This window comes from Oryzias latipes, chromosome 4 (assembly GCF_053564925.1).
Source record: "Oryzias latipes strain Hd-rR chromosome 4, Olatipes_Hd-rR_3.1".
In the NCBI taxonomy this organism is placed as follows: domain Eukaryota; kingdom Metazoa; phylum Chordata; class Actinopteri; order Beloniformes; family Adrianichthyidae; genus Oryzias; species Oryzias latipes.
Window position 1 is genome coordinate 1,891,467 of NC_136240.1, and position 12,609 is coordinate 1,904,075.

The following is a 12,609-nucleotide window of genomic DNA, read 5'->3' on the forward strand; positions in this document are numbered from 1 at the left end:
ACTGATCAGCAGCATCAAAAAAACGCAACTGTTGTTATAATATAAATGAGATATCTCTATTAATACATTTGTGAATTATTGTTCCTGCCGAAGAATGAATACAGTATATTGCCTGCATGTTGTATACGCATGTTAGTGGTGCCAAACAAATTTTAAATGCAAAGAAATAAATATGAATGACAAATGTATATATATACAGATATATTTTTTTAAAGTAACATTAGGCACTCAACAAATGACATTCACAAAACTCCAACTTATTAAAAACAGCAACTTAACAGCAAATCAAATATCAATATAACAATCCAAAATAAAGAACACAACAAGCTCAATGAGGGGGATTTTGAGGGGGATTTTGGAAAGTCAAAGTATTTCTCAGTCTGAGAATGATCTCTTTGCACCAAATCCATTCTTTCTGGATCAGAGAGTGTGGTTGGTCATTCAGCTGGACCAATTGGATTTGAGGTTGGTGGAATTTTGGATCCAGTCGGCTCATCTTCCATTCACGCCTCTCTTGGAGCCTCTGGAACATAAGATACATAACTTCACTAAAAGCAAACAGTGAAAAGTAAGACAGTCAAATGTTTTCCCTTTCAACAGTAGATGTGGTGACAGGAGTTTCTTCTCCAGCTAAAAAACAAGAAATATTATTATACAATAATCACTGATAAAGCTAATAAAATAACTATAGCAGAATACTACTAATAGTTTAGTGGCTCATTTAAAATCTGTGTGCAGGTTTTTCACAATTTCATGATCTTTTTATATATTTATAAGAGATTTATTGTTTGATTGTATATTTGCATGAGGTCATATTCATTAATTTAATTATGAACAGTTTGGGGCTCCATACTCTTCAACTGCTGTTTATGCAGACACTGTTTTTTAAATGATTTTACAGGCTATTAAAATAACCTGAGATTGCATCTTCAGTGATGTCAGGAACATCTTGGGATGTGGATACTTTTTGAGAGCAGAAGAAATTGTTGGCTGAGAAGGAACTGAGCAAAACATCATTATGTAAAACCAAAACCAAAATACAATAAGAAATAAATGTACCCATTTATAAATAATAAATGTGAACAATAATTTGAGTATAAATGGAAATATAAGCATTTATACACGTCTTTATCTATTATTTTGTACGTTCATGATTTTAAAATTAGTAAATTTATTTTGTTTGTCATTAATAATTTAGAACATTTATTTCCTATTTGTATTTGGCAGTTTTGATTCTCCATATTTCATGCTAATGCAAGATTTTAAGAAATATTCAATGTTGAAAAAGTCAGAATACCTGACCTGCTATAATAAACAGCAGTTTTTATACTGACATAAACCAGAAGATGCAGAACGCACTAAATATGTGTAGCAAAACAATGAAACTGTGACGGAGGGAGCAAGGGGAGAAAACCCAGGAGCAGAAAGAAACGACACAAGTCCAGTACTCACTCGAAAGGCTTTAATGCCAGCAGCTCAAACCACAACTGACCTGAAGCACAAAAAGCAGATGCTCCGACACAGAACACAAAACAGCCACAGTCTAAATAGAGAACACATGATTACAAACGCTGAACACCTGTGACAACAGAGCTTAGGAAGGGGAGGACCTACAGGGAAGATAAGAGGTGAAACCCAAGGCGGGCCTTTCCATGACAGAAACAATACGTTAACGTGAGTTAAACATTTTTCAGCCATCATACCATCATCATTATTTACTTTTCTCTGCTCTCAGCTGTTTTAGAAGGTCATGTCCGACCTCATCTTAGAAACTTGGGTATCAGAATTATTTTCGAGTTTTCCATTGGAAATTACGAGGAACGGGGTCGTTTATGTGCAATCTTCACCTCGGATCGATTAGTATTGTACGTAAATTGCGCAGCTGCGCAGAAATACTGGATAATGTAAAAAATAAGGCCCCAACATCCTCCAAACTTATCTTGTGACGGGGGCCCTACGTAATTCGCGTATAGGGAGGGCCGGCCATGACTGGCACTAACAGAGACTTGGAGTTGTGTTTTTAAGACAAATGTTTTGCTTTTACAGGGGAACCACTGGGCCGTGGTGCATTCGGGCAGGTGGTAGAGGCAGCAGCCTTTGGCATTGAGAAAGTTACCACCTGCACCACTGTTGCAGTTAAGATGCTGAAAGGTGAGCGTGAAATCTTCTTTGTCTTAAGACCATGTCACACAGCCACATTTTGTGCATTTTCCACGGATACAATTTCAGTCTTTGTTTTTGCTGTGGTGCAGCGGTAGAACGGTCTCATCGGAACATTGCAGATTCGATTCCCACCTTGCCCGCTCAAGTTTCCTTGGGCAAGACACTGAACCCCACCTTGCCTCTGGTGAAAGGTTGGTGCCAGTGTTTGGCATCAATGTGTGAATGGGACTGTGACTGTAAAGCGCTTTGGGCTTTCTCAGAAGGTAGAAAAGGGCTATAGAAGTATACGCCATGTATGTATGTATTTGTACCATACGCAATATATAAGTGTTTCTTGTCTATGTGCTCAGATGTCTGTCGAGGGTTTTGGTACACGTGTCTTTATGTGAATTTGGTTTCAAGCTGTTCAAAATTTTCAGTTAAGAATTCTCAACTGAAAAATTCAGTTGAGAATTTCGCAGTTTATGCACATTTAACGTAGTTTATATTCAAGTATTACGTAAATGTTATGCAATTCCACATGATTTTTGTGAGATGCATATGCAAATTTGTGGATTTCCACGACCGTTCCACGTATGTCTACCTGACTTTTCATGCATGTACCACCAATTCATAACTTTTAAATTGCATAAACGGTACACATATCAGGTTAAAATTACGTAATTGACGCACAAATCACTAATGAGTTGCATAAAAAAAGCGCAATAATCAGTTCATGATCTATGTTGATTTATGTGTTCTATGAGTGGTTTATTTGTATCTCTTCCTTGGTTTTAACATGGTCCATTCCAAAAAAATAAAAGTGATTATGTTGTCCGAAAGGCTTTTAAAATCCAGGACACTACATTGTCCCACACTATAAAGTTTTTTAGTAGTTAGGGGTTAGGGTGGGAATTCTGACATAGCCAAAGTGTCATCCATGCAATTTGCACAAATTGTACGTAGTGGGTGTGTGACATGCCCTATAGTGCTTTAAAGTTTTTGACTCACACATTATCTCCTCCCTGTTTTACAGAGGGAGCCACCACAAGTGAATACCGCGCCTTGATGTCGGAGCTGAAAATCCTCATCCACATCGGTCACCACCTCAATGTTGTCAACCTGCTGGGAGCCTGCACCAAACCTGGCGGTGAGTCAGCAAACAGAGGAGTCCCCAAGACTCTCTGTGGAATACTTTGTTTAATTTTGGGGTTAAGGTTTTGCTTCCGTGCTATCTCGTCACTTTTTCAGTTGAATCCTCTTCTCTGCAGGGCCACTGATGGTTATTGTTGAGTACTGTAAATATGGAAATCTGTCTAGCTACCTGAAGTCAAAGCGAGGAGAGTACAGCCCCTACAAGGTAATTGATGTGCAGCTAAATTATCAGGGATATTAGCCTTCCCCCTAGCTGCCTTACTTCTGCTTTTATAACAGAGAAAGCGAGTGGAAAGTGTGAGGTGGGTGTCTGCAGAGGAGGATGTGACTGAAGGGGACTTGGGTTTAGGAAAGATCCCTCAACTGGACATCTGCACAGGAACAGCTGAAGACAAGCTTCCAGGCAACAACGTTAACGCTCATGAAGGTGCAGCGAGACCCCTGAATAAAGGATTTGGCCTACTTCCTCCATGGAGTTGTAATGCCCTTCTCATAATTCCAGAGAGCTCAGTTGATGACCATCTGACCATGGAAGACCTGATAAGCTACAGCTTCCAGGTTGCCAAAGGAATGGAGTTTCTTTCCTCACGCAAGGTGAAATGAAGCGTGTCTGAACTGTTGCATGTTTTCAAACCTAACAATGTTTTGATGCCGTCAGGGTAAATTCCTCTTATTGCTCTGCAGTGCATCCACAGGGATCTGGCAGCCAGAAACATCCTGCTCTCAAAGAACAATGTGGTCAAAATCTGTGACTTTGGTCTAGCGAGAGATGTTTATAAAGACCCTGACTATGTCCGCAAAGGAGACGTGAGTCCTCAAAATTGACATATGCACACTAAAAAAATAAAAGTCTGTAATGCAACAAAGTTGACATTTCTGCTGCAACAGGCTCGTCTCCCTCTAAAGTGGATGGCTCCTGAGACCATTTTTGACCGGGTGTACACAACACAGAGCGATGTCTGGTCCTATGGGGTACTTCTTTGGGAGATCTTTTCCTTGGGTAAGCCCAACAGTACTTACTTATTGCTGCATTCAATGTGTTCTTTCCTAAAACAGGTTATTTCTCTTGCAGGTGCTTCTCCATATCCAGGTGTTTGCATTGACGAGTCCTTCTGCAGGAGGCTTAAGGAAGGCACTAGGATGAGACCTCCAGAATATGCAACGTCTGAGATGTGAGTAAATTATTGGAGGTGGATTATCAGCTCACTCCTTCTGCCTTTGTGACCAGAACTGCTTTAATACAGATATCAGACCATGTTGGACTGTTGGCTGGATCGTCCAACAGATAGACCCACGTTTGCAGAACTGGTGGAACATCTGGGAAATCTTCTTCAGGCCAACGCTCAACAGGTCTGCTCCAGACAAACCTGTAGTAGACAATCTTGTCATCAAATTCTCAGATGGATCCATCACTACACAGTGCTACAGTGTGAATGTGTGGCTGGATCTCTCTGTCTTTGTTGGTCAACATGCTAGTGCTACAGGTGTCAGCTCACTATGAATTCCCCCCCCCCCCCCCCCCCCCCCTTGCTGAACATTGGCAAGAACTTCTGGAAATAGTCATTAAAGGACCTGTAGTAAAGAAAAAAATGATTTATACCCTTACTCCAACACACCATGGTGTGCACACAAGTTATTATCCCACAAGAAAGTGTTCATTAGCATCTTTCTTCCATATTTTACTGTAGGGCTGCGCGATATGAGGAAAACTTGCGATATGCGATATTGGTGATTAATATCGCGATAACGATATAATTTGCGGTATATAAACAAATAGCCAAACAACCAAAAACATAATTTCCATTTCACTGCAACAGTATAAAAATTATACTCCAAATGACCCTTGTCGACATAGGAGGCAAACATCAAACATAAAAGGGCTCATCTGATTGATCAAAAACGTAAACGGGTCCTTCCGATTGGTTAAATGCATAAAGGGATTAATTTCATTTGTTCACCATTTCAGGCTGCCATGAGTTTGTTTTTGCACATTTGAGGTAACCATTTATTGCGATTTTTGCGGTCTTTTGCGGTATGCATATTGCACAGCTTGATGTCGCAATAACGATAAATTTGCGGTATATTGTGCAGGCCTATTTTACTGTAACGTTTTCTGAAAGACATTTTGTTGTTCTACCAATGCAGCATAGAAACAGTAACTGTGCCCTAAAACAGGGTGCAAAACTGACATCTAATCAAAAAACACACAAAAGACTTCTGTTTAAGTTGCCCAATTTTTGATACATTGATATGTGAGTGACAATGGGACTGTGCACAGAGACATACTACATTATATTACCGTACTATTGGCTGCTTTAATTCAACTGCACATCTGATATCTGGAGTGATCAGGGGTTTTGAATTATTCACTTGAGATATAGTCAATAAATGCTGCTGGTTTCCAGGATGGAAAGGACTACATCCCTCTAACAGCTGATGAAGTAAATCAATGCTCAGCACCCATAGATACCTACAGCAGGCCTCAAAGTAAGGAAATGCTGTCCTGCCACTATGACCACCCATCATCACTCGGGTCAGTTGGATTTTTTTGCTTTACACTGGTTCCTACAGCTGTTTCTTCTGAATGTCACAGCACTCAGTGATGATTTCTGACTGTGTGCAGACTGTCCCAGCAGAGTGAAAAGTCCAGTCAGCCTCTCAGTGTGAAGATGTTTGAGGATATCCCCTTGGTGCACAGCAGTAGAATGGTAAGACTCATCATGCTGATGCATTGTTTGTTCCCAAATGCTTTATTTTGGGAGAAAACATCAGTTAATAAAATGATATTTTAATTGAGAAGATCTGATTATGCTATGTTCACATTGGTCATGGGTTTAAAAAGACACAATTTTGAACGCACATTTAGCATGTGGTGTTTACACTGTACTGTCGCTACCCGATACTAGCGCATGCTGCTACAGTTAAAAGAGGCTTGGTACTAAATATCAAAGCAGTGCAAATCTGGTGAATCTTGCTGCAGGCATTTTTTTCCCCAACTCTATTCCGATACATGAAAGACTTGGTGTCATACTATTAATTTACGTATTAATTTCTCCTTCATGATTGCTTTTCAAGTGATAGTACTTCTGTGTTTTTTTTTTCAAAAAGACGCAACAGTTTTGAGTGCAGACGCCCAAAACGCTCATATACTTAAGATAGAATTTTTATTGGAAGCAGCTGCTTGAACAAGCATTGGTGAGGGCACTGTGAACGTAGCTTTAACCTTGAATGGCAGCTACTGGCATTTTTTTGGTGATAGGAATCAACAGTGGTTTCTGTTATTGGCTGACTGGTGGAAGACCTTTGTTTTAAATATTTTCATAGCTTTGATAAAATTCCTTCCAATTTATTTTATTGTTATATTAACTATGTCCTTATATGGCAGCATGCATTGGCGGTTCTACACTTACTTACTTCCCGGGGAGTAAACCTCCCCTGCACACCCTTGTTCGGCCCTTTAGGTTGCTGGCCGAACAAGATAAACATTTGTTGAATACGCTGAAATTTTTTAACTTTTAAACCTTTTAAACCTGTAACTCTTGTGCCATCCTAGGCACTTTTTTTCTTTATTGATTTGTTCACCTCACTGGTGTCCATGGATATCTTTCCACCTTTATCCACCATGGTAGGGAGGGTCATGGTAGGGAGAACACGTCAATGGTCATCTTGACCCCATAGGATAGCACAAGGGTTAAAACTAAACTTTTTGAACATAAATATGAATAAAAACAGACAGGAATATTAATCCAGAATAAATCAAGTTATACCTTTAATAACGTTTAATATTTTGCTCTCCATAATAATATATCCTGTCAAAATTTTACAAATATGAACATGCTACAGAAAAAAACAAAGTCCGGAAATATTAATAATAAGAAATAACAGAGTTTTAGAGCTTGAAGCTGTCTGGGGCTTAAACTCCTGGTAGGGTCTCCAATAGCACACAAAGAGCAGTTCAGAAGCCTCTGATGAACGTAATACCAAGGACCCGATTACGTCGCCCGGATTGGCATCACCGGGGCCCCACTCTGGAGCAAGGCCTGGGGTTGGGGTTTACCTGGGTGGATGAGAGGGTCATGTCCCTCCCCTTCCATGTGGGGGACAGGTTTCTGACTGTGGTTTCGGCTTACAGGTCGAACAGCAGTTTGGAGTGCCAGACCTTCTTGGTGTTACTCGAAGGGGTACTGGAAAGTGCCCCAACAGGGGACTCAGTCGTCCTCCTGGGGGACTTCAGTGCCCACGCGGGCACTAGTTGTTTGTAGTTGTTTCAGGGGAACTTCAGCCTTGTGTCTTGGACACTCAGGTAAAGAGAGGGGAAGAGCGGTCCATCGATCACTACCTGGTGGTGAGTTGGATTCGCTGGCGGGGAAGGAGGCTTGGAAGACCCAAACACACTTTGAGGGTCTGCTAGGAATGTCTGGCTTAGCCCTCCGTTAGGGAAGTCTTTAACTCCCACATCCGGGAGGACTTTAAACAGGTACTGATGGAGGTTGGGGACATTGAGTCAGAGTGGACCAAGTTTTCCACTTCCATTGTCTCTGCCGCTGCTCGGAGCTGTGGTCGCAAGGTCTCTGGTGCCTGTCTTAGTGGTAACCCCCGAACCCGGTGGTGGACACAGGAGGTAAAGGATGCCGTCAAGCTGAAGAATGAGTCCTTCCAGCCGCAGAGAGCTCGGAGTAGAACCGCTTCTCCTCCACATTGAAAGGAGCCAGTTGAGGTGGCTCGGGGATCTAGTCCGGATGCCTCCTGAACACCTCCCTGCAGAGGTGTTCTGGGCATGTCCCACTGGGCGGAGGCCCCAGGGAAGACCCAAGATACGCTGGAGAGACTACATCTCTCGGCTGGCCTGGGAACGGCCTCAGAGGATCTGGAGGAAGTGGCCGGCAAGGGAAGGCTGGGCATCTCTTCTTAAGGCCCGTACACACCGGAACGAATTTCACACGCGATATTCGCCGACGTTTAACGCCTCGTCACTAAACAAAGGGCACCAATGTGAGTGTGCACACCAACGCGAAAAAAGGCCACGCGTCAAAGCGTCACTTTTTTTTTTTTCAAAGGTATGTCTGAATAAACCCCTTTTGTAATTGAGGCCAAACTTCATTGATTTCAATCATGTCTGAAAATCTTTGGTGTTGTACCGAACGGAAAAGGAAAGAGGGGAAGAAGAGAGAGGGACGTTAGAGAGAGGGGGGGTAGGGGGTGATGATAGGAGGGGAAGGGGGGTAAGACCATGAAGCAGCATAAAGCAACAAGTTTACTGGTTGTTAATTATTATGGTAAGGTTCAAATGTAGTACAAAAAGGGCGGGGCCTGTCCACAGACACACTCAAATGTTATAAACACAACTGCTAGCTGCAAAAATGTCCACCTGTCGACATGTACACAAAACAGATAGTGTTCACACGCATACTTATGCCTTAAAACCAACTAGTGTGAAATATTTCAGTCATTCAGTCATGCAAACTGTTAGTGCAAAGGTGAGCTAACACCAGTGCTCAGGTGAGTGTTTATGTTCTTCTAAAATGGATGGTGGAATGTGAAAAGAAGGAGGGAGAGTGCCCAGCCATCCCCACCCCAAGACCCCCACCGCAGCAGCAACGGCAGCCGGAATCCCCCCAACGCCACACGGGAACCGGCAGGGGAACAACCGCCGCCCGGGCGACCAAGCCCGCCACCCAGGCCAGCGCCAGCAGGGCCGCCGCAAGGCCCCCAGAGCCAGAGGCCAGGGAGGCACGGAGGGAAAGAGAGCGCCGCCCCAGCCCAACCAGGAGAGCAGCCCCCCCGCCGCGCTGGGAGAACCCAACGCAGGGCCCTACCGGAGAAGGACGCCCACAGCCCCAAACGAGCACCCCACCACCACCCAGGAGTTCCGGGCATCCCCCCGCCCCAACCCCAGGTACGAGCCAGGACCCCCCAAGGGAGACCCGCCCCGCACTCCAGGCAGCCACCCGCCCGGCCCACGGTTGGTCCAGGGAGGAGCGAGGCAGGGGGCCCGCCGCCTCCGCCCAGGAGGGGGGAACCCCGGGGAAAAAAAGAGGGCCCACAAGGGGTGTTGTAAATATGGCCCGACCAGGCTCGGCCACAGTTGGAAATTTGGCGGGGCCCAGCACCCAGGAGCAAGGACCAGAACCCACCCCCCAGGGACCAGACACCCCCGGCTCAGATGTAATGTGAACCCCCCCACCGCGCGGAGAGAGCACCGCCGGGCCCAGGAAGCCGGCACCCCGGGGACACGGCCGCCGTTGCAAAGGGGCCCGTACCCCCCACCAGGGAAGAGGCAGGGGACAGATGGACCCAGGTCCCACCTTCCTTGCAACATGTGTGTGCGTGTATGTGTGTTTGAGAAGGTGTGTGTGTGCATGTGTGTGTTTATGTTGGGATGTATATATTAAGGGGGGAGGGGTGTGTGTACTAAGGGGGGTGCAGTTAAAATTGGCGGGTAGGGCACTAAGGGGACATCTCCTGATTACTCACAGTGACGTCCCCTCACCCTCCCGCCCCAGAGCCAGGGAAGGGCCGATCCCAGCCCCAGGTGTAGATGGGAAGCCCATCCAGCGCCGCTGCCCCCCCCCCCGAGCAGCGCCCCCCGCCAACCCCCCCCAGCACAGGCAAAGGGACCACCCCCCCAAGCCAAGCCAGACCGCCACCCCCCCCCCCCCCCCCCACCACGCACCCCCACACCCAAGCCCAGAGGACCACGCAGCGCCCCAGCCCGCCCCACCCAGGCGCCGGACCCGACCCCCCGACCAACGGAGCCCCCACCACCCCCCGCCAGGCACCGGAGGCCCCGACCCCCACCCCGGCCCACGGCAGAAGGGCAAGGAGCAGCGACGACCAGGCCCCCCCCACCCCCTAAGTCATGGAGTTAGCTATGGGAGACCAGAGAGACCGAATTCTTTCAAAGTTACTTGAACTTTGGGCTGACATTTTTTCCAAGCTGATATGATCAATGATCATCAATGTTATGAAAATGATAGAGCCTAATCCTCCTTCTACATCGATGGCACTCATGTCACCAATCACACAACGTGACGGTGAAGCTGTGATTGAAACCTTAAGCCAGACTGATAGATCGGCACATACCTGCTGCCAGAGAGCCTGGACAGGCGTGCAGAACCATAGTGCATGCATGTAATTGTCGGGTAGATTACTGTCACAGTGCTGACAAATGTCTGAGTTACTGAGACCCATCTTGAACATCCTCTGTCCAGTGTAGTAAATTCTGTGAAGAGTTTTGAAATGGATTAGCTGCAGATTTGGACTTTTTGTCATTTTAAAGGTGTTTAGACAAAGTTCTGACCAAAAACTTTCATCTGTGCTGATGCTCAAATCCGCATCCCATTTTGTTGTCGGAAGTGAAATATTGTTATCTAAATTACATAAAAGTTTGTATATTTTGGAGAGAGTTCTATTCATTGAAAAATTAATCAGAGTGGTAACTACATCTGGTAGCTTTAAATCGTTGTCTCTGTATTTAAACTTTTTAGTAATAATTGATTTAAGTTGCTGATATTCCAAGAAATTATATATTCCATGTTTGTCTTGAAGTTCCTGGGGAGTTATGAATCTTCTATCAATAATTATGTGCTCTAGTTGTTTTATGCCCCCTGCTTGCCAAGCTGGGAAGTGAATCATTTTTTTGTTAATAAGGATGTCCGGGTTGTTCCAGATGGGTGTCATTTTGCACGGATGAATTGATGATTTTGATATTTTGATAAATTCCCACCAGGCTGTTAAAGTGGCATTTATATTAATACTTTTGAAACAATCCTGTTTTTTAACTATTTGGCTAATAAATGGAAGATCTGACAGGTTGATCTTTCCACATAACGCCTGTTCCAAGTCTAACCATGAGTTGGTTTCTGGATTAGTTTTTAACCATTTTAAGATGTATTGTAATCTATTTGCAAGAAGGTAATTGTGGAAGTTAGGTAATTCTAATCCTCCACAGCTTTTTGCAGATTTTAAAGTTTTTAGACTAATTCTTGCAGGTTTATTGTTCCATAGAAAGCTTGATATGGATGAGTCTAATATTTTGAACCATTTTAATGGCGGTTGTGTGGGAATCATTGAGAAGAGATAATTAACTTTGGGTAAGATTTTCATTTTTACCGTGGCTACCTTGCCCATAAGGGACAGAGGCAGGTTGGTCCAGCGTGTTAGATCGACCTGTATGTTTTTCAGTAATGGGGTGTAGTTTAGCTGCACCAGTTCTGATATTTTGGGGGAAAAATAAATACCTAGATATTTTATATTGCCTGATTTAACTGGTATTGTGAGTCCTTGCTCCGCATTACTGTTCAGTGGTAATAAAACAGATTTATTCCAATTAATGGAATAGTCTGATATAGAAGAGAATTCATTAATGATTGTTGCCGTTTCATTTACAGAATGTATATTACTTAAAAACAGTAATATGTCATCTGCATAGAGACTAATTTTATGATGGCTGTGTTTGGTTTTAATTCCTTTAATACTCTTATTCTGTCTTATTGCTGCAGCTAGAGGCTCAATAAATATTGCAAAAAGAGAGGGGGAGAGTGGGCAACCCTGTCTAGTTCCTCTTCCAAGAAAAAACCTGTTGGAAGTCTGTTTATTAGTTCTAACTGATGCATTGGGGTTGTGATATAATATTTTGATCCAATTGATGAATGATTCTCCAAACCCAAACTTATGGAGGGCAGCAATGAGGAACTTCCAATTTACTCTATCAAAGGCTTTTTCAGCATCCAGTGATAGTATAGTCATTTCCTGGTTTTTGATGGTGGCAAAGTCTATTATGTTAACGAGTCTGCGGACATTGTCATCCGAGTGTCTGCCTTTGATGAATCCAGTTTGATCAAAGTAAATTATGTGAGGAGTGACTTTTTCTATTCTCTGTGCTAGTTCTTTGCAGATAATTTTTACATCTGCATTAATTAAAGAAATGGGGCGATAGCTTGAAGGACTCGTGGGGTCTTTGTCTGGTTTTAGAAGAAGGATAATGTTGGCAGAGTTCATGTTAGGTGGTAGAGATTGGCTTTCATTGATAAATTTTACCGTTTTATAAAACGTTGGTGCCAGTTGTTCCCAGAATTCCTTATAAAACTCTGCAGGAAAGCCGTCAGGCCCTGGTGCTTTACCATTAGGCATAATTAACAGAGCTTCATGAAGCTCAGACAACGAGAGCGGAGAGTCTAAATTTGTGATTTGATCTTCGTTTAACTTGGGCAGGTTTATATTGTTGAGAAATGAGTTGATGCTTTGTTCTGATGGATTGATCTGTGGAGTGTATAAGTTTTGATAAAAGTCTTTAAACGCATTATTAATTTT

General features: G+C 43.6%; 1 protein-coding gene across 2 annotated transcripts in view; it reads left to right on the forward strand.

Moving 5' to 3' along the window:
- Positions 1-12,609, forward strand: part of kdr (kinase insert domain receptor (a type III receptor tyrosine kinase)) — a 66,821-nt gene that overhangs the window by 14,538 nt on the left and 39,674 nt on the right. For both annotated transcript variants that reach the window (XM_023953886.2, XM_023953887.2), the window contains exons 18-28: positions 2,047-2,151; positions 3,179-3,292; positions 3,414-3,502; positions 3,577-3,724; positions 3,800-3,891; positions 3,982-4,104; positions 4,186-4,297; positions 4,370-4,469; positions 4,542-4,647; positions 5,703-5,830; positions 5,921-6,005. In XM_023953886.2, coding sequence (XP_023809654.1) covers positions 2,047-2,151; positions 3,179-3,292; positions 3,414-3,502; positions 3,577-3,724; positions 3,800-3,891; positions 3,982-4,104; positions 4,186-4,297; positions 4,370-4,469; positions 4,542-4,647; positions 5,703-5,830; positions 5,921-6,005 — 1,202 coding nt within the window. The remainder of the gene's footprint in view (positions 1-2,046; positions 2,152-3,178; positions 3,293-3,413; positions 3,503-3,576; positions 3,725-3,799; positions 3,892-3,981; positions 4,105-4,185; positions 4,298-4,369; positions 4,470-4,541; positions 4,648-5,702; positions 5,831-5,920; positions 6,006-12,609) is intronic.